This window comes from Mustela nigripes, chromosome 7 (genome assembly GCF_022355385.1).
Source record: "Mustela nigripes isolate SB6536 chromosome 7, MUSNIG.SB6536, whole genome shotgun sequence".
NCBI classification, from domain to species: Eukaryota; Metazoa; Chordata; class Mammalia; order Carnivora; family Mustelidae; genus Mustela; species Mustela nigripes.
This window is the reverse complement of record NC_081563.1, coordinates 120,340,178-120,358,725: the sequence shown is the minus strand read 5'-3', so window position 1 is coordinate 120,358,725 and position 18,548 is coordinate 120,340,178. Positions and strand designations below refer to the sequence as shown.

At 44.6% G+C, this 18,548-nt stretch overlaps 1 protein-coding gene across 2 annotated transcripts in view; it reads right to left on the bottom strand.

Moving 5' to 3' along the window:
- The window catches only part of PPP1R16B (protein phosphatase 1 regulatory subunit 16B), a 92,048-nt gene that overhangs the window by 50,395 nt on the left and 23,105 nt on the right, over positions 1–18,548 (bottom strand). For both annotated transcript variants that reach the window (XM_059406996.1, XM_059406997.1), the window contains exon 2: positions 14,371–14,731. In XM_059406996.1, the coding sequence (XP_059262979.1) occupies positions 14,371–14,620 (250 nt within the window). In that variant the 5' untranslated portion in view covers positions 14,621–14,731. The remainder of the gene's footprint in view (positions 1–14,370; positions 14,732–18,548) is intronic.

Sequence of the window (18,548 nt, the reverse complement as noted above, 5' to 3'; positions counted from 1 at the left end):
ACCTTGAGTTCTACAGTCTCAGTAAATAGTCTAAAAGAAGTTCATCAGGGGGCAGGCCCTTTCACTTTAGGGGTTCTATAAAGGCTCCCTTATGTAAGCAGGCTGTAAATGTTACATTTTGTGGGGTGCCAACCATTCATTTCCCACTGACTTGCAATGAAAATTGCTGTAAAATGTTTTCATTTTCATACTAAAGTGTAAATGACTACAATCAGGATCTTCTTATAAGAATGACTAATAGAAAGGCTGGCACTGAGTAAATGGAGATAGAGGAAATAGGGTAGTTATGGTAGTGGGGGTGAGTGGAAGAAGGATTAGAAAGAAAACAGAAGAGATGTTAACCTTGCTCCTGGCCCATCGTAACCAAGGTCAGTGGCAGAGGATAGTAATAACCACTTGGGCTATATCTGCTGGCCAGATTTTATCTCTACGAATCGTCACTGCTCCCACGCACGCAGTCACTATTCTTTCCACTTTACAGATGAGGAATCTAAGCACAAAGAAATTAAGTCATTCACCCAAGGGCACAAAATGGAGATTAAAACTTAGCTTTGCCTGACTCCATGCTAACTCTCAAGGTCTATCACCTCTCTGCAAAACTTCCCAACCTTTCTACCAACAGCCCCCTTTGATTCCATTTTCCCTATGCCATCCATGTTTTGGAAGATTTTATCTATTGAACACACTGCATTTGTGAACTAATAATTCGTTCCATCTGGCTGATGATTATTTTTCTGTTCCTGCTTCTGTTTCAACATTGATCCAGACTTTAACCCCAATTACTGAGGGTTCAACATAATATTATGAAATCACATAAATCACTGTCATGGCTATGCAGTTAATAAGCACTAAAATTAAATAAGCATAAGAACCATCCCCCCTGTGCTGAATTCTGACGGCCACATGGTTTTGGAGTCAATGCAAATCACATACTTGGCACGCTCAACCCAGGGTCTGGGGTCCCACAGGGTTTGGCCCACCTGGAACAATCCCAGATATTGCAGGTATATCAACGGCCAATCACAGCATTTGACCAAAACAATATGCCTAGGGTTATCACACTGGGTTGCCAGAATTCTGGTCTAGAGCAAAGCGAAGTCTAAAGTGTGTGCTAGAGGGCAACAGTAAGAGACCCACTGCATCAGGTGCATGGGTACAGAGAGGCGCGTATGGGCTTCTCCTGCATTGACACTGAAGGCTGACCATGTGACTGACTTTGGCCAATGAGACATCAGCAAACATGATGCAGGCAGATAACATGCTTGAGCACGGGAGCTTGCCTTCTTAGAACCCTGAGTCCACCATGATGCAGGAAGCCTGGCACAAAAGACCACTTGAAGAGAGAATCCCAGCCATCCCAGCTTTCAAACCCAGACACTGGCTGACCCAGCAAATAACCACAACCTCATATTGAGCCCTGGTAGGACCGGCAGAAGTGCCCAGCCAATCCAAAGGAACATTGAGAAGTAAGTGGTTTGAGCCACTAAGCGTTTCAGGGTGGTCTCTTTTGCAACAACGGATAGCCAATCCAGCCCAGTTCTTAAGGATGACTCACCTGGAGAATTGCCACTACTACCTTTGTGGCACCCAGGGAATTGGGGATCCTTATGCCAAAAGCCTGTGACCTCAGGTTTCTTCTGAAGGTCTGGGAACTCTGACTCCTCCACCAAGATTTGGGCTTCATTTAGTTTTTCATGTGTAAAGGATTAAGATACCACTTCCCTCTCCCTGACATAGCAGACTTCATATCTCTTCTCTTAGTTTTCACCTCTGTTCTGGACACAACTGCCTCCACCAAGTGGCAGACAGAGGATGGGGTGGTGGGGTCAGCTCTGTTTGTTGGGACAAACACAGGATGGATAGATGTACTAGACAATTTAATACTTTGAGCAGATTCTGGAATATTCTTCTATTTGCTAAACCCCAGGCTTTCTCCACAGGGTTAGTTAATGAGTTTGGCCTCAGTGATTGTTTTAGAAGAGCTTATGGTACATTCATTGAAAGAGCCTCTAAGTTCCTCTGACAGAAATACTGACCATCTTCTCGCTCCATTATAAAGGACACAGTGGTTCCTAGAAGCCAAGCAAGAATAAGTCATGCCCCAAAATATCTCATCTATCTCCTCAACAAGGTCACTAGACTGAGAAATATTAAAGCTAGGGACTGTCAGGACTCCAGTGAGCATTTGACAAGCTTCTCACATATCTCCTCACATAGGGAAGGGAAATGCTGGCTGTATGTCATGGTGTTTGGGTTTGAAGAGGTTCCAGGAGAGTTCCAGTTGGCTGAGTCTCCCAGGATGGCATCTCATTGGTGACTGACCATGGTTTGACCATGATTTATCTATGATTGACCATGATTTATCTACCACAAGTAGTTTCTTCAACCCAGAGTAGTTCCATACAATCTGAGCCTAGGAGGCTGCTGAATAAAACCACAACACAGTCTCACCTCAGAAAAGGAATTGTCTTGTACACCAGACATTCACTTAAGCATGGCCAACTTGTTCTGTGCTTATAGGCAGACCTGGCTGGGAAGCCAAGTTATAGTCAGAAGATTGCAAGGAGGTACATAAACATCAAGTAGTCATCACATGAGCAGCATTAGGTCAAGATGGCTTGAAGTCTCTTTTTCCATAACACAATGCTCTTAGGAAAGGGACAGTCAACTTCAAAGTTGTTGATCACCAGGTCACATGTCTCCCCTGGACAGTATTTAGATGGTCTCCCTCATCAATGACCTCTTAGCCTCCTTTTTCGAGGGAACTGTTCTTGACAAGGTTTTCTTTATATAACATTATCCACTCATCAGCATATTAATACTGTGTTCTCTTCAAACTGCCTTTCTAGGCTGTGAGCTTCCTTATGGTCTGAGCCAGTCTCCTGCTCACTACTGAGCTACTGGTGCTGGTCTGAAGATGTCCAGACTGTGTTCCATGTCTGGGCATGAAATTCTACTCTGATCCCTTACATGTTTTGTTATTTAATCCTCAGATAGAAAACTTCTTCCAAGTTTATGTAGGACAGGAAGGCTCTTTTTTTATAGGAAATTCTTGCTGTTGTCTCCACATACCAACTATAAAAACAGTATAGCTAAATTCCTTTCAGTTGAACAACTATCCCTAATGAGTAATGACTGACTGGATACAGTAACACAGAGGAGGTCCCTGGGGTTGTCCCCTAGGGTCTGTCTTTGGCCAATGCCTGTTCAAGAATTTTATTAGGGATCTGGATAGTGTCCAGGATCGTGTTGTCTGATACTCTGCCTCTAGCCTAACCACAGGTGACTGCTTAAATGATTTTATATTAAATAAAAGCAAAACTTGAGCTCCTTAGTCTCCTAGTCACATTTTAAATGCTCAAGAACCATATATGACTAGCAGATACCATAATGGACAGGGCATTTCCATCATCAGAAAAAGTTCAACTGAAGAACTCTGCAGTAGAAGACAAATGCCAGTTACATCTGTGAATGGCGTGGAATAGAAGCTGCTGATGAATATTTTATCTGAGATGCACATATTTCTTTATGGCCTGCCCATCATCCATTTTCCATCCTTCTGGGAACCGCACCCCAATTTCTCTTGGGGCAGGTACAACGTATCTCCAAGTGTCAGCTCATGCGTTCTCGGAGGAGCTGACTTCAGGGGTGGGCATATGCCTCAGATCAGACCAATCATAGCATTGCATCCCTGCCCCAGCCCCTGTGATTGGCTCGGAGGTAGACATCTTAGACAATGAGATTCAATTCTGGCATGCGCTCAACCTAGAAAACTGTTAGAAAGAGAAATTATTCCTAATGCAGTTACTGAAAGTATAGAATATACACTTTGAGCTGCTAACAGTGATCATAGATACTTTGGTAGCCTTGAATCCGCATGGGCTTCAGTTGGTTTAAGTTGGGTTCCTATTACTGCTAACACAGGAATCTTAATATATTATTCAGAGTCCAAATTATTTGAGCAGGTAGATAATAGACTCAAATTCAACAAGATCAATTTAGGGTCTCGACTTCAGGGCTGAAAATCACCTGTGTGTCCAGGATGGCTTCTGGGATGCTGGTAATATACTGGTTACAGAGGGTGAGTACTGGGTCACAGAGGCACCCATGACATGTGAAAGTGGAACCCATTTTGCCCTTTTCTGTTTGAAGAACATACTTCAACAGATAGTTGGTTTTTTAAAAATCATTTGCGTAAGAACAGGTTGGGGAAGATGTAAGTTCACTAATGGACATCCACTTGGGGGTTTCAGTTTCTTATAAACTCCAGATGAGTCAATAGTGGCAGCCCAAAAAGCCAATGGAAAATTTGAGCCATACTAACAGATAAACTCAACCAGAGTGAGGAAACTGAGAGTTCCATTCACGCTGGGGGAGCCAGATCAGGCTTTGGGAAAGTTATAGACAAAGGAGAGTATGTTCACGAATCTCAAGCCACATCCTATAAAAGTCAGCAAAAGGAACAGGAGTTCTTGGCCTAGAGAGAAAGAGTGGGAAGATAGGTTATAGGCATGACAGCCTCACTGAACATCAGAATGAGCAGACCACCTTATCATCTGCAAATGTCATTTTCTACACAAAGGCCCCCAAAAAACTACTGAAAAAATGAGAGTAAAATATCTTTCTACAAAATCAATATATAAGAACTCAAAGCCTTCCTTTCAAGAAATAAACAGGACGTGTATGGTAAAAAAAAACAAAAACAAAAACAAACGAACACACAAGGACAACAATAACAACAACAAAAACCCTGTAGCTTTCCTGAAAGACTTAAAGGAATAGCTGCCCACTGGAGACATGTGCCATCTGCCTGCTTAGAAAAACTCATGACAAGGATATACAGTGAGCCCCAATTCATTTTTTAAATTGTGGTAAAATATAGAGAAGATACAAGTTATCATATTAACCACTTTTTACTGTACAGTTGAGTGCCATTAATTACATTCCCATTGTTGTGTGACCCTCACCAGCATCCATCTCCAACTCTTCTCGTCTTTCCAAATGGAATCTCCATCCCCATTAGACAATAACTTCCCCTTGTCTCCTCCCTTGGTCCCTGGCTAAATTTTGGGAGGTCATTTTTGTTTTTTCATTTTTTTTATTATGGTAAAATATGCATAAAATTTACCACCTTAATCGTTTTTAAGAGTACAGTTCAGTGGTATCAAATTATTATTATTATATATAATATATAAATATCTATATGATAATCTAATAATGTTATGAATATTATTATATTCATAATGCTGTGTGCTGTGCGGCCATCATTGCCATGTATCTCCAGAATTCCTTTCATCTTATAAAACCAATACTCTATACCCATTTACAACATTAATCAATTTTGGAGGACTCTATTTTTGAGCTCTGGAGGGAAAACCTGACCAAAAGTGCTTATATGTTACGTGAACAGCTGAAAATAACCAAGAACATTTTGCGAAAGAAGAGCAATTTAAGGACTCGTTCTCTAATACACTAAGCCACATTAGAAAGCTGGGATCAAAACAGTGTGTAACTGGCACAGAAACAGATTGTTAGAACAAAATGAACAGCTCAGAAATTTACCCTTTGTCACAGATGAGGCTCAGGAGGATGAGCGTGGCCTCGCAAATTCACAGGGAAGGGAAGGAAGCTGGACAATTGAAAATGCTTCTGAACAAAATGGAGATAGATTTGCATGGACTACTTCACACTAAAATGAATTCCAGAAGAATTACATGTTTACTTTATTTACATAAGGCCACAAAAATCTAGAAAAAGCATGCAGGTTAACATACATCACTGGGGGGGGGCGGTCTCTGGGTGGCTCAGTGGGTTAAAGCCTCTGCCTTCGGCTCAGGTCATGATCTCAGGGTCCGCGGATGGAGCCCCGTTTCGGCCTCTCTGCTCAGCAGGGAGCCTGCTTCCCTCTCTCTCCTCTCTCTCTCTGCCTGCCTCTCTGCCTACTTGTGATCTCATTCTATCAAATAATAAGTAAAATATTTTTTAAAAATACATCACTCGGTGAGGAAATGCTTTAGAGCAAGAGTCAGCAAACTTTTTCTGTAAAAGGCGAAAGTAAATATTTTCATCTTTATAGGTCATATGGTTTCTGTTGCAACAGCCTAACTGGGTCGCTGTAGTGTGAAGGCAGCCACAGACAATATGTAAATGATTAGGTGAAGCTGTATTCCAAATAAAATTTTATTTGCAAAACAGGTAGTGGCAAGATTTGGCCTCCAAACCACAGTTTTAGAGGGTTAAAAGCCCTGTTTTAGAGGGATGAGAGCAAAGAACAAAATCATGAAGAGGAGAAAGAAGCAAATATCATTAGATTAAACTACATAAAAATGATCTGGCAAAATGGTAAAGCAAACACACACATACACACATGTGCACACACACGCACACACACAGTCAGCAGAAAGCATGTGCACCGTACATGACAACAACTCACATCCTGCCCTCCATTTTCATGCACTCTCTGTCTCTTCTCTGTCTGACACAAACATTACCCAATCGTTGAAATCAATAAAGAAAAGAAACTAGTAGAAAAAATGGAACCCAAAAATAGACAACTCAGAGAAATAAAGAAACGAATTCCCAGTAAGGTTATGAATAGGTGTTCAACCTTAAATTTCTCCGTTATGTGTAAATTAAGACCACAGGACTATCTTCCATATCTTGAATCTGTCAGCAACTTTGCGCTTTTCTGTGTCATCAAGCAGGGTCGATAAGCGAGGCGGAGGTGAGGCAGGCCTGGCACACAGGCTGTGGGGTGAGGTTTATGTGCAAACTGACCAATCAGCAATTTCTACCAAAGCCTTGCTTATGTTCATACCTCAAATCTCTGAGCCTCGAGAAGTCTACCCCAAGTAAATAACCAAACTTGTGGCCAAATACTTTACTTTTAGTCCACTGAGAATTACCATGGCATAACTTATAGTAGCAAAAATTGGAAACAACCTGAAAATCCAATCATAGGAGAGTGTTTACGTCAATCATGGTACTTTCAGACAGGAGACTAGGAAGCCGGCATTAACCCTCTCTTTTGCAAAGACGATATCAAGATGACATAAAACCGTCCACCTTTAAGCCACATCTGGCTCAGGAGACAGACTTTTCTTCTAAAAATGGTTTCCTCCCTGGACTTCTGAGATGCCATACCACCCTAGCTGTCTTTCTTCTACCCTGGCAGATGATTACTGGTCTCCTTTGTCCTCTTCTTCTTGGCTCAGCAAGGAGCTACCGAGGCATCCCCGGGATTTCTCTTGGTTTGTGTTTTTTGCTCCACATACCTTGCTATTACTACACAAGAGAAGCCTGACGGCTGTCCCAGGTCTAAAATGAAGTGTTATCTCATTGTGGCTTTGATCTGCATTTTCCTAATGATTAGTGATGTGGAGCATCTTTTCATAGACCTGTTGGCCATCTGTGTGTCTTCTTTGGGAAAAAGTCTATTCAGATGCCTTGCCCATTTTTAATTGGATTATTTGTTTTTTTGCTATTGAGTTGTATGAGTTCCTTATATTTTTTGTATATTAACCCCTTATCTGATATATAGTTTGTGAACACTTTCTCCTATTCTGTAGTTTGCTTCTCCTTTTACTGATTTTTTTTTTCTGTGCAGAAGCTTTTGGGTTTGATATAGTCCCACCTGTTAATTTTTTCCTTTTGTTACTTGTACTTTTGGTGTAATATCCAAAAAAAAAAAAAAAGTGAGCTAATGTTTTCTAACAGATAATACTTTAAAAAAAAAAAGAAAGTAGGTATGGGTAAAAGAAACTTTTAAAATGCAAGACCACCAATGGATTTTAATGTAACAAAGTAAGAAAATCTAAAAATTGATACCGTTTCAGGTTCCACATTGAGATTAACCTTCAAGAAGCGACCACCTATTGAATTTGGTTGCAATATCAAGGAATATCCACAATGATCTGAAAAGGCAACTAAGAGATTCCTCTCTTTTCCAATGGCATATCTGTGTGAGATTTTTCTTCATTTATTTTAACCAAAATAACATATCACAACATATTGAATGAGGAAGCAGATGAGAGAATTCAGCCATCTCTTTTAAAGTCAGACCTTAACAAAGATTTGCAAAAGTATAAAACAAGGCTACTCTATATTTTTTTGTCTTGAAAAATATTAGTATTTTTCATAAAAATATTTATGTTCACAGGTGTGGTAGTTCTAGAACATGCCCACAAATTCTTGCTTCAAGAGGTGAGTCTAATCCCTCTCCCCTTGAGTGGGAGCTAGACTCTGTGAATCGTTTCTAATGAACAGAATACGGCAGAAGTGATGATATGTGATTTAAAAGCATAGGTCATAAAAAGCAGTGTGATTTCCTCCTCACTCGAACTCTTGGATCACTCACTCGGAAGAAAGCTAGCAACCATGTTCAGGAGACACTCATCCGGCCCTATGAAGAGGTTCATGTGGCAAGAACCTGAGGCCTCCCGCCAAGAGCCTCGTGAATGTGCCATCTCGGAGGCAGAGTCTCCAGCCCCGTTAAAGTCTGAGGTGATTTTTGCAACCTTATAAGAGATCCTGCGCTAGAGCCACCCAGGCCACATTGCCCCTGGATTCTTGATCTACAGAAGCTGTGTAAAACAGGAAATGTTTATTGTTTTGAGGGGCTCAATGTTGAGCAACTCTGCTATGCAGGAGTAGATAACTAGTACAACAGATAATGGCTTTATTTTTATGTTTTAATGAGTACATATTTGTTTGAATTCCTCGGCCTTAATTTCCAATGTGATAAATATCAATACCGAGCCCAGTGAAACAAACTCTCTTAAGAGGACTCAGTTTCTAACCATCTAAAGGGGCCCAGAGACCAAAAAGGTTGAGGACTGATGCCCTAAGCTCTTTAGACATGACCCCTTTATTAAACTTTTCTGAAACTACCCCTTGTGAGGGCACCATTTCTTGCCTATCAGGACCCTGAGTAACATAACAATACCAAAACATTATCAGTAGTTGTTGCTGTTTACGTTGGGCATAGCTGTGATTTTGTTTTCTTAATGTTTTTTTCTTCCTGTACTTTAACAATTTTCTACAACAAGGATGAATGATTTTTATAATTAAGAGAAAAGAAACTTCCCTTTTCCAAATCACCAGAAGTGAAAGTCCCCAGCACCGGCTCTGCCAGCCACAGACCTCTGTTTCCTTTGGAGGGGCTGACGGTTTAAGCACGGCATACGCAGCCCAGGTGTGCGCCAGAGCACCTGCGAGCCGGGGAGAGGTCCGCTGGGTGCCTGGCGGGTGAGGGCCCAGTGGCCACCACTGCCACCCGCAGAGCCTCAGCCAGAATAGCTCTTTCACCCTTTTTACATATTGAGTTTCTGCATAATTTCACATAAAGAAAAGTTTCCACTGCTCAAAAAAAAAAAAAAAAAAAAAAAAAAGTTTGAAAACCTTTACCGTGAGAATAACAGTTGAAGAGTTAAAATTAGGCTATAGAAGAAACACTCAAACTCTTTTTGGGAATGTGAACAGAGTTTCCATAAAGAAAATCCTGCAACATTCGGAGAGAAGAACAGGAACCTTAAACTTAACAAATGTTGGGTGGTTTCAACTGAGGCCGGCTCATGTGGCCAAGGAAAGAGGTTATAGTTTGGGATGAAGAGCTTATCCAGGGACCCCCACCACCATCGCTACCAGTGCCAAGGGCCCAAGAGGCTGGCAGGAGCAGCAGGGCCGTCGGGCCCCAAGAGACACAGGTCAGAACCACGAGTGAATGGCTCTCTCATTTCCTAGGGAAAATCCAGAGCACGAGGTGCCAGGTCTGCCTGGCAGTTAAAAGCACAGGCTTCAGAGATGTGGGTTTGAGTCCCTGGTCTGATGCCAAAAACTTGTGAGATCCTTGGCAGGTGACATTCTTCTTGGAGCTTTGATGTTCTCATCTGTCCAATGAGGTTTGAGAATGCAAAATGAGTCTGCCATTTTGGAAAACAGGTTTGCAGCTTCCCAAATGTTAAACCCAAATTTGCCATATGACCCAAAAATTCCAGTCCTAGGTAACCACCCCAGAGAAATGAAAAATACATCCACACAAAGACTTACACAAAAATGTTCTTAGCAGCATTATTCATCATTACCCCAAATGCAAACCACCCAAATGTGAATGGATAAATGAGATGTGGCATATCCGTACAATGGAACACTACAGCGCAATAAAAGAAATGAAACCCTGACACATGCCACAACCTGAACACACCTTGGAAACATTATCCTAAGTGAAAGAACCTGATCGCAAAAGCTCACATATTGGATGAGTCTCTATAAGTGGAACATTCCAGAAAAGGCAAGGATATAGAGGCAGAAAAGAGATTAGTGGCTGCAAAGGATTGGGGGCAGGGGTGGGAATCAGGAGTGACTACAAATGGGCACATGTTAAAAAATTGGGTTGCGGTGATGGGTGTGCCACTCTGTAAGCTTACCGAAAATCGCTGAATTGCACACTTAAAATCAGCAAATTTTGTGAAATGTCAATTAAACCTATTTCAATAGAGCTCTTTTCTAAAAAATGAGATTTGACTGCCCCCTCAGAAGGTCATCATGGGGATTAACTGAGATAACTTTTGATACAAAGTAAGCACTCAAGGGATGCCTGGGTGGCTCAGTGGGTTAAGCTGCTGCCTTCAGCTCAGGTCATGATCCCAGGATCCTGGGATCGAGTCCCATGTGGGGTTCCTTGCTCAGCAGGGAGCCTGCTTCTCTCTCTGCCTCTGCCTGCTTATGCTTTCTCTCTCTCTCTCTGACAAATAAATAAATACATAAAATCTTTAAAAAAAAAAAAGTAAGCACTCAATAAATAACAGTAACAATGATAATCAGTGTATACACTAGTACAGATTATATAATTGTCGACCATAGATAATGCAGAATAGCTACAATTTATAACACTAAAATTTACTCCTTAGCATACACTTCAACATCTATAAACTCATTTTAACCCCACGACAACTTTCTGAGGCAGCTGTATTCTATCATCCTCATTTTCACAGATGGGGAAACTGAGGCCCCAAGAAGTTTAGTAACTTTGCCGACATTGCACAGCTAGCGCGTGGCACAGCTGAGACTTGAATTCTGGAGAACTAGCCCTAGAGTCCACGTTCCTCGCCACAACACTGCACTGCCTCTCGGTAAACGTTAGCTGTGTACTGCATTTCTGCTCTAACTAGTGATGGGGTGGGGTGCAGAAAAGGCTCACAGACTGCTCCCCAAGAAGGTCACTCAAGACCCAACTCCTAGCATTATAGGAATCAGGCAAAAGAGTGTTCCAGACAGAAGGAACTGCATATGCAAAGGCAGGGAGGTAAGAGAACGCAGGGAATATGAAAGGAGGCTGGAGTTGGAGACGGCTGGAACACAGGGCAGTGCTAGGCAGGGGGCACAAGAGAGTAGGGTTCAGGTAGGTCCAAGACCAAGAAGAAACCCCGGTGCCGGGACCTTAGCCGGAAGACAATGCAGAGCTGGAGGAGGAAGTATAGTGCATCCCTCTCCAGTGCTGCCTTTCTCTGGGTCGACTCACATTGCCCTGGCAAGTGGAGGAGGTTGACTCAGCCACTGCTGTGAGCTCAAGGGAGCGGGGGAGCCGCCACCCCCATTCCATCCCGCTGCAAGCTAACGCCCCTGCAGCCTCCCCAGCACCGGCTCCGCCAGCCACAGAAACTAACCGATGCCAGCTGGGAGCAGCGGGCTCTGTCATACTGCCAGGATGCTGAGCATAGCCCGGCCAGACTGCCTGCTGATGGGTACTGACAGAAGCTTCACACCCCAGCCCCAACCCAGCCACCTGTGGACTGCAGGGGGACCTCTCACCCCACCCTACGGCCCACCCCGGCACACAGTGCTCCGGCCCTCCACCCTCACTTGGCTGCCCAAGGCCAGGGACCGGCCCAAGGGGGCAGCACTTTTCTCATTCAAATTTAATGCACATACGCTTGCATCCAACTCTTCCATTTGCCCACATCTGTCCTCGATCAACATCTACCTGTGTGCACAAGAAGTCCACTTGAGCAAAAGCAAAACTGCTGGGAAAACCTCCATGCCCATCACTAAGGAACCAGTTCAAAACTTCTGGGGAAACCCTCTATGGAATACTATGCAGCAGTTAAAAAGAATAATACAGCTCTGTAAGTGCACGGTATTGGCATGAAAACACCTCCAAGGTATCTTGTTGGGTGGGGAAAAAAAAGAAAAAGAAAAGGAAAAGAATATTGCAGAGTAATGTCCAGTATGTCATCACTTACGCAAAAACAACACAAAACCAAAAAACTCCAACTAGACAAATACACAGGCAAGTAAAGAAAATGCCTAGAAGGAAACACATCAAACTAACAGAAAGAAGGGGTGGAGGGGGGAACTTTTTCCTCTGTACGCTTCTGTGCTTATTTTTACAAGAAAAACATGTTTGTGTATATTTGGGCTGTTAAAAACAAAGTATGTTAGAATGGTCACCACCCTGGTGCGGCCTTCAGGGTCACTTTTCAGCAAGCTGTCACATTTAGGGTCTTGTCTCATTCTTGTCACACACACACCCCACCCCTTGAGGACAAGGTTCAAAAGTCCATTTTACAGACTAAGAAGCTGTACCCAGAGCAGTGAAACCAGCCACTCAAGGTCACACACAAGGCCGAGGGGGCCTGCAGTCCTGGCCCCGGGCCTGGCGCTCCTCGCCCCCAGGCTATGTGGGAGGCTGGCAGGGTGCGGGGCCCACGCCAGGGCTGGGGAGGCACCGAAGTTCTGGAGCAGCTGTCAGCCAGCTCGCAGAGTCCCTTCAGGGAGCAGAACACGGCTTTGTCAGGGAAGGAGGGAGGAAAAGATGAGTGGCAAAGAAGAGCTGATGAACCGCCACCCACGACACAAATTAGACATCATTGATGTGCCGCCCACTGAGCGGGATGGGTCGGCCACGTCACCCAGCACCTCACGTGGGAAGGAGCCTCGCAGGGCCGGTCCCCCGAGCCCCACATTTCATGCCTCTCTCCCGGGGGCTGCTCACTCCAGGCTCTCAGCCGCGCTCCTTCCAGCTGAGTAGTTCTGGGAATGCTTCTGCTTGGTTCCCAGAGCACTGTGCAACCAGGACAGAAGGGAAATTGCACTTCTCAGAAGGTGCTAGAACCTGAGGAGCGATGTGCATAAAACCCAACACCCTCTAGGGCGGGAAATGCCATCCCTCCATCCATGACTGTCTTAGCGCTGCATGTCCACAGGGTGTGTGGAGGCAGGAGGCCAGAGGGACCCCGGAAACACGGCGAGCCGGGCCTTCCCCAGGGACAGCCAGAAAGGACTCCTATGCCGGAAGGAGACCGGAGGCTGCCGAGGGGAACACAGGACACACACACACAAACCTCAGCCATGCAATGACCCCTGTGAGCATCTTCAGAGAAGAGATCTGATTGGATCATGGCTCTTCCAATCATTCATATAACAGGAAACAAACCTACAAGGCCATGAGGCCAGGGACAAGAGCTTGGATCCCATGGTTTCTGGTCCCAGCTCTGCCACCTCAGTCAAGGTTCTGAACCTCTCTGGGTCTCGGTGTTCCCATCTGTAAAATGGGTGTTTGTTATACCTGCCTCTGGGGTATCATGATATATGGATCAGGGGACATATAATAACATAATTAAGTAAAATATAACCAGTACAGGGTATCCATAACATCTGGAAACGGATGCTATGAGTGTGTATTTGCATTTATGTTTTTTTATTAGTTTGCTTAATAGAGTGAAAATGTCCTAGATAACATTGTGTATATTCCTCTGTTTCCAGACTTCATGGGCACTCCACATATGAGCAGTTATATATATATATATATATATATATATACACACATGTAGATACAAATGTGATATTATACAAATGGTATATAAACACAAATACGTATACAGACAGACATTCATTCTATAAATATAATGAAATAAAATACAGGAATCATACAATAAAATAAAACATACTCATACCCACTCACAGAGTACGACGGACCACACAAACCCACTAACTTAGCGGGATTCGCTAACCCAATGCTCACAGCAAACCCCTGAGGCGGATGCCAGTGTTGACCCCCGTGTTACAGAGGTGGACACTCAGGTGCAGGGAACCGAGGTGACTTGCCTCCCTGCCAGAGTCACGCCGGGGAAGATCGGACAAACCCTGTTTCAGAAGCGAGGGCACTCTGCGCGCGGGTCCGTGCCGTTAACCAAGGCCCTACACTGTCCAGGGCCGCAGCCGAGGCCCGGGAAAGCCCAGCAGCACGCGGAGCGCCCCTTGCAGACCCGACCAGCGCCCCCCACCGCACCCCCCGACCCCATCCCCACCCCCCACCCCCCGCCGGGGCAGGAGGCACCGGCCCGGAGCTGACCCGGGGCCAGAGGGGCCTACCTTCCTCGGCATCGTTCCTCAGGGAGGCCTCCAGCAGGGCCACGCTGGCCTCGAAGGACACCTTCTTCCGGCGGCCGCCCGTGCTGCGCTTCCGCTCGTGCTTGCGCTTCCGGTGCTGCAGGTCCTGCTCGTACTGCGCCCACTTCTTCAGCTGCTGCGCCCGGCGCTTCTGGGCGGCGCGCAGCCGCTCCAGCGTGGGCACCTTCTCCAGCAGCTGCAGCTCGGTCAGCAGGTCCACGTGGCTGGCCATGGCCTTGGCGCCTCCCCACACCCTGGCGGGGGAGGGGGTGGTGCTAGCGCGGGGCGCCGGATGCCGGGGTGGCGCGGGGGCTCCTGCGGGGCTGGGGCCTCATGGTGGGGCCTGTGCGGGGAGAGAGAGACACAGATGGACACGCGGGTCAGGCGCTAAACTCTGATCTGAGGGTGGTACTCGCCCCGTGTGCCAAACACTTGCTTCTATTATATTTAAGTTGAGACGGAATTGACCTATAACATTGTGTAAGTCTAAGGCATACAAAGTGTTGATCTGATACATTTATCTATGGCAATAGGATTACCACTGCAGCCTTGGCTAACACCTTCATCATACCACAGAATTGTTAATTTGACGGGGAGGTTACATTGTTATTTCATATAAGGTCTTTATATTGTTGTAACATATAAGGGGCTTGTTATATTGTTATAACATATAAGGAATTTTTGTTTCTTTTAAAGGACTTAATACCATATCTTAAATTGCTCAGCATTCATTTATTATATGGTAAATATTGACAGATATCATCCACATAAATAAAAGCTCTTGGACATCCTTAATTTTAATAGTATAAAGGGGTCCTAAGACCAAGAACTTTGGTAATAGCTGAACTTTTCAGACCTAGAAAATGTGAGTTGAAATTTTCTTCTTTGGCTGACCTTAAAAAAGAATTTTTTTTTAATCACACTTTTTGCTCTCATGGACTCCTGAACAATATGAAGTCAACAAAATTTCAGTCTAATGCTAGCTGGTCCCTGTCTTCATTTAGCACCGACCCTATGGGCTCTCAGACACACCAGAAAAGAGTCCTGGAATGATCACTTGAACATATTTAAGCCTCTTTTCCCACCTATAAGATATTGTCTCCACCTCCCAGACTTGCTAGGAATAAAAAGAGCTGACCAAATAATGTTATACACCTAATAGCAGAGAGAAACAGCTTGGAGGGAAAAGAATAGGGACATGTAAACTCAGCCCATCTGGGACCCCACAGGCAAGGCTGGTGGAGAATTGCGGGGTGCTAGGCAAGAGAAAGACTGGCACAGGTCGGCATTTGGGTAATATGGAAATGCCTGCTGGTCCCCAGGGGTCAGGACAGCCCTGGGTTTCAAGAAGTGATCATTGATCTTCTAGGCTCCCTGCTTCACTCCTGGACTGCCTGTCCTCCAGCGGCTAATGACCAGGATTCGGTGTGACCCGTGGGAGCACAGACTGGGTCAGATCGTTCTTCACATCCCTCCCAGCCCTGAGACTGGAGGGCAGACAAGCAAATGGGGAAGGGGTTGGCTTGGCCATGCTCAGAGGGCAAAGGTCCTCAGGGTCTGAGTGAACCTGACTTCAAAAGTTAATATAACCAAAGGCAAGGCTCAGCCAAAACAAGCCAGCCGCCTTTGGTTGCCTTTATTTAGTTTTGTTGTGGATACCTTGTAATGCTTTTCAAATTAATTAATTACACGTTTTATATTGAGATCACTGCAGATCCACACGCAGTTGTAGCAAGTAATATGCAACTTTTACCTAGTTTGTCCCCAGGATAACATCCTGCAAAACTATAGTCAGTATCATAACCGAGAACCTGATATTGACACAACCTATCAATCTATTCAGAAGTCCCTGGTTTTACATGTACTCGTGTGTGTATGTGTGTGTGTATTATTTTAACACAATTTCATCATATGTGTAGGTTTGTGTGTCCACCACCACAGTCAAGATACAAACAGTTCCATCACACAAGGATTACCTAACGCCCTTCTCTCCAAGCACTCTTATCCTTGCCCTTGGCAATCAACTGATCCCCATCTCTAGAACTGTGTCACTTCAAAAATGTTGTATCAATAGAACCAGACAGCAGGTAACCGTTTGGGATTGACTTTTCCCACTCAGCATCATTCCCTTGAGATTCATTCAAATTGTTGTGTGTGTCCATAGCCCATTCTTCTTTATTGCTGAGTAGTATTCCATTGTGTGAATGTACCACAGTTTGCTTAACCATTCACTCACCGCAGAATGTCTGGGCTGTTTCCAGTTTGGGGATCTTACCTTCACGGGCAGCTTTCCTGTGAACATAAGCTTTCACTTCTTTGGAGTAAATTCCCAAGAATACAACTGCTGGATCATTTGGCAATTATTTGATTAGTTTTATAAAAAACTGTCAAACTGTTTTCCAGGGTGACTGTACCATTTTTTGTTCTCGCCAGCAATGTATGAGTGATCTAGTTTCTCTGCCAGCAGTTGGTGGTGTCACTGTTTTTGCATTTTAGCCATTTAGACAGATATTTTGGTTGCCTTTTTTAAAAGTAAGGGGTTTGGAAAAGTTGAATTCCCAACCACATCATATCAGGACAGTCAGACCTCTGGGAGCTAGTGGATCACATATTTACTTCTACCCACTTCCTCAAGTGATCTAACATTTAACAAGCTCCTGCTCTGTGACAAGCCTGGATGGATCAGAGACTAGCGCTTTGCCTCCTATGAATCCTCTATCTGTCGTCTACCAATGTATCTACAAATTCTTTTTCTCCTCTTGACAATCTAATGAGGTAGGTAGTATCATCATCCCCATTTCACAGAGAAGGAAATTGAGGCATGAAGGGATTAAGCAATTTACCCAACATCATGTCATAGCCAGAAAATGGAAGGGTCAGTCTGCCTGAGGCGATGAGGAAAGCTCTCCAGAGCAAGGGACAACTGAATTGACTCTGAAACGATGAGTAGGCGTTTGCCAGATAAAAAGGACAGACACGGAATGAGAGCGAGCTTGCCAATGTTCAAAGGCAGGCTGAGGGGCTGATTACCATGAAGGAAATTCTAGGAACTGACACTCACAAACATGGCTTGAGAAGGATGGGGCCGCTCGGCCTAGAAAGAACAGAAGTCTTTGGAGCAGCAGTGAGCCGTCTGTGGCTAGGGGCCTGACTTAACCTGGAAGCACACTGGACCACATCATGTTTGCTTGCTTCATTGGTTGGGCTTTGGACCACACCATATTTTATAATACAGTTATGTATTGCTAACATTGAAAACTTGAAGCTTTGGGGTGCCCGGGTGGCTCAGTCGGTTAAGCATCTGCCTTGGGCTCAGGTCATGATCCCAGGGACCTGGGATGGAGTCCCGCACTGGGATACCTGCTCAGCAGGAACACTGCTTCTCCCTCTCCTGCTTCCACTGCTTGTGCACACTCACTCTCTCTATCTCTCCCTGTCAAATAAATAAATAAATCTAAAAAACAAACAAACAAAAATAAAAAATAACCTTGAAGCTTTGATATCCGATATTTGATATCAGATATTCAGGTTTTGAATCTTTGAAATCAGATTTTGAAATCAGGTTTTGAATCTTTGAAATCAGATATTCAGATTTTGCTAGACCATCTCAGCACCTGGCCATGCTGGGCTCCTGTGGCAACAATCTGCAGATATGAAGTAGGACTGTCCCGTTCAGGTGGGGACACCACTAGCACCACCACACAATTAGTGATGTCCTTCACTAATTGGCATCATTTGCTAGCTCCCGTGGTTGCCTGAGTTTGCAAGCCCTGTCTTAGGCAGAATGAGGCAGCAGTCTGCAAATATCCAGAAACAAAGAGAAGAGAGTCTATGCATCTCCGCATTGAAGAATAGGACCCGGGTACAGGGTAGCAGGGCTGTGTACTTGAAAGACAGACACCTAGACTCCAGAGCAGTCCAGCAAGCAAGTCAGCAAGGTGCTTGTGGTCTCAGAAGGTGGCAGATTCTCCATCGCGCCCCAGAGAACCCCATTTCCACTTTTGCCAGATCGGCCTGAGTATTCCGTAAGATCGCACTGCGCCCTAACATTCTCTACACGGTTACTCCTTTTTGCACGGTTGAGTCTTTACTGACCACCTACCAGGTGGGAGGCACCAAAATCCTGCCAAGACTAAAGGTAAGAAGCAGAATACCAGTCA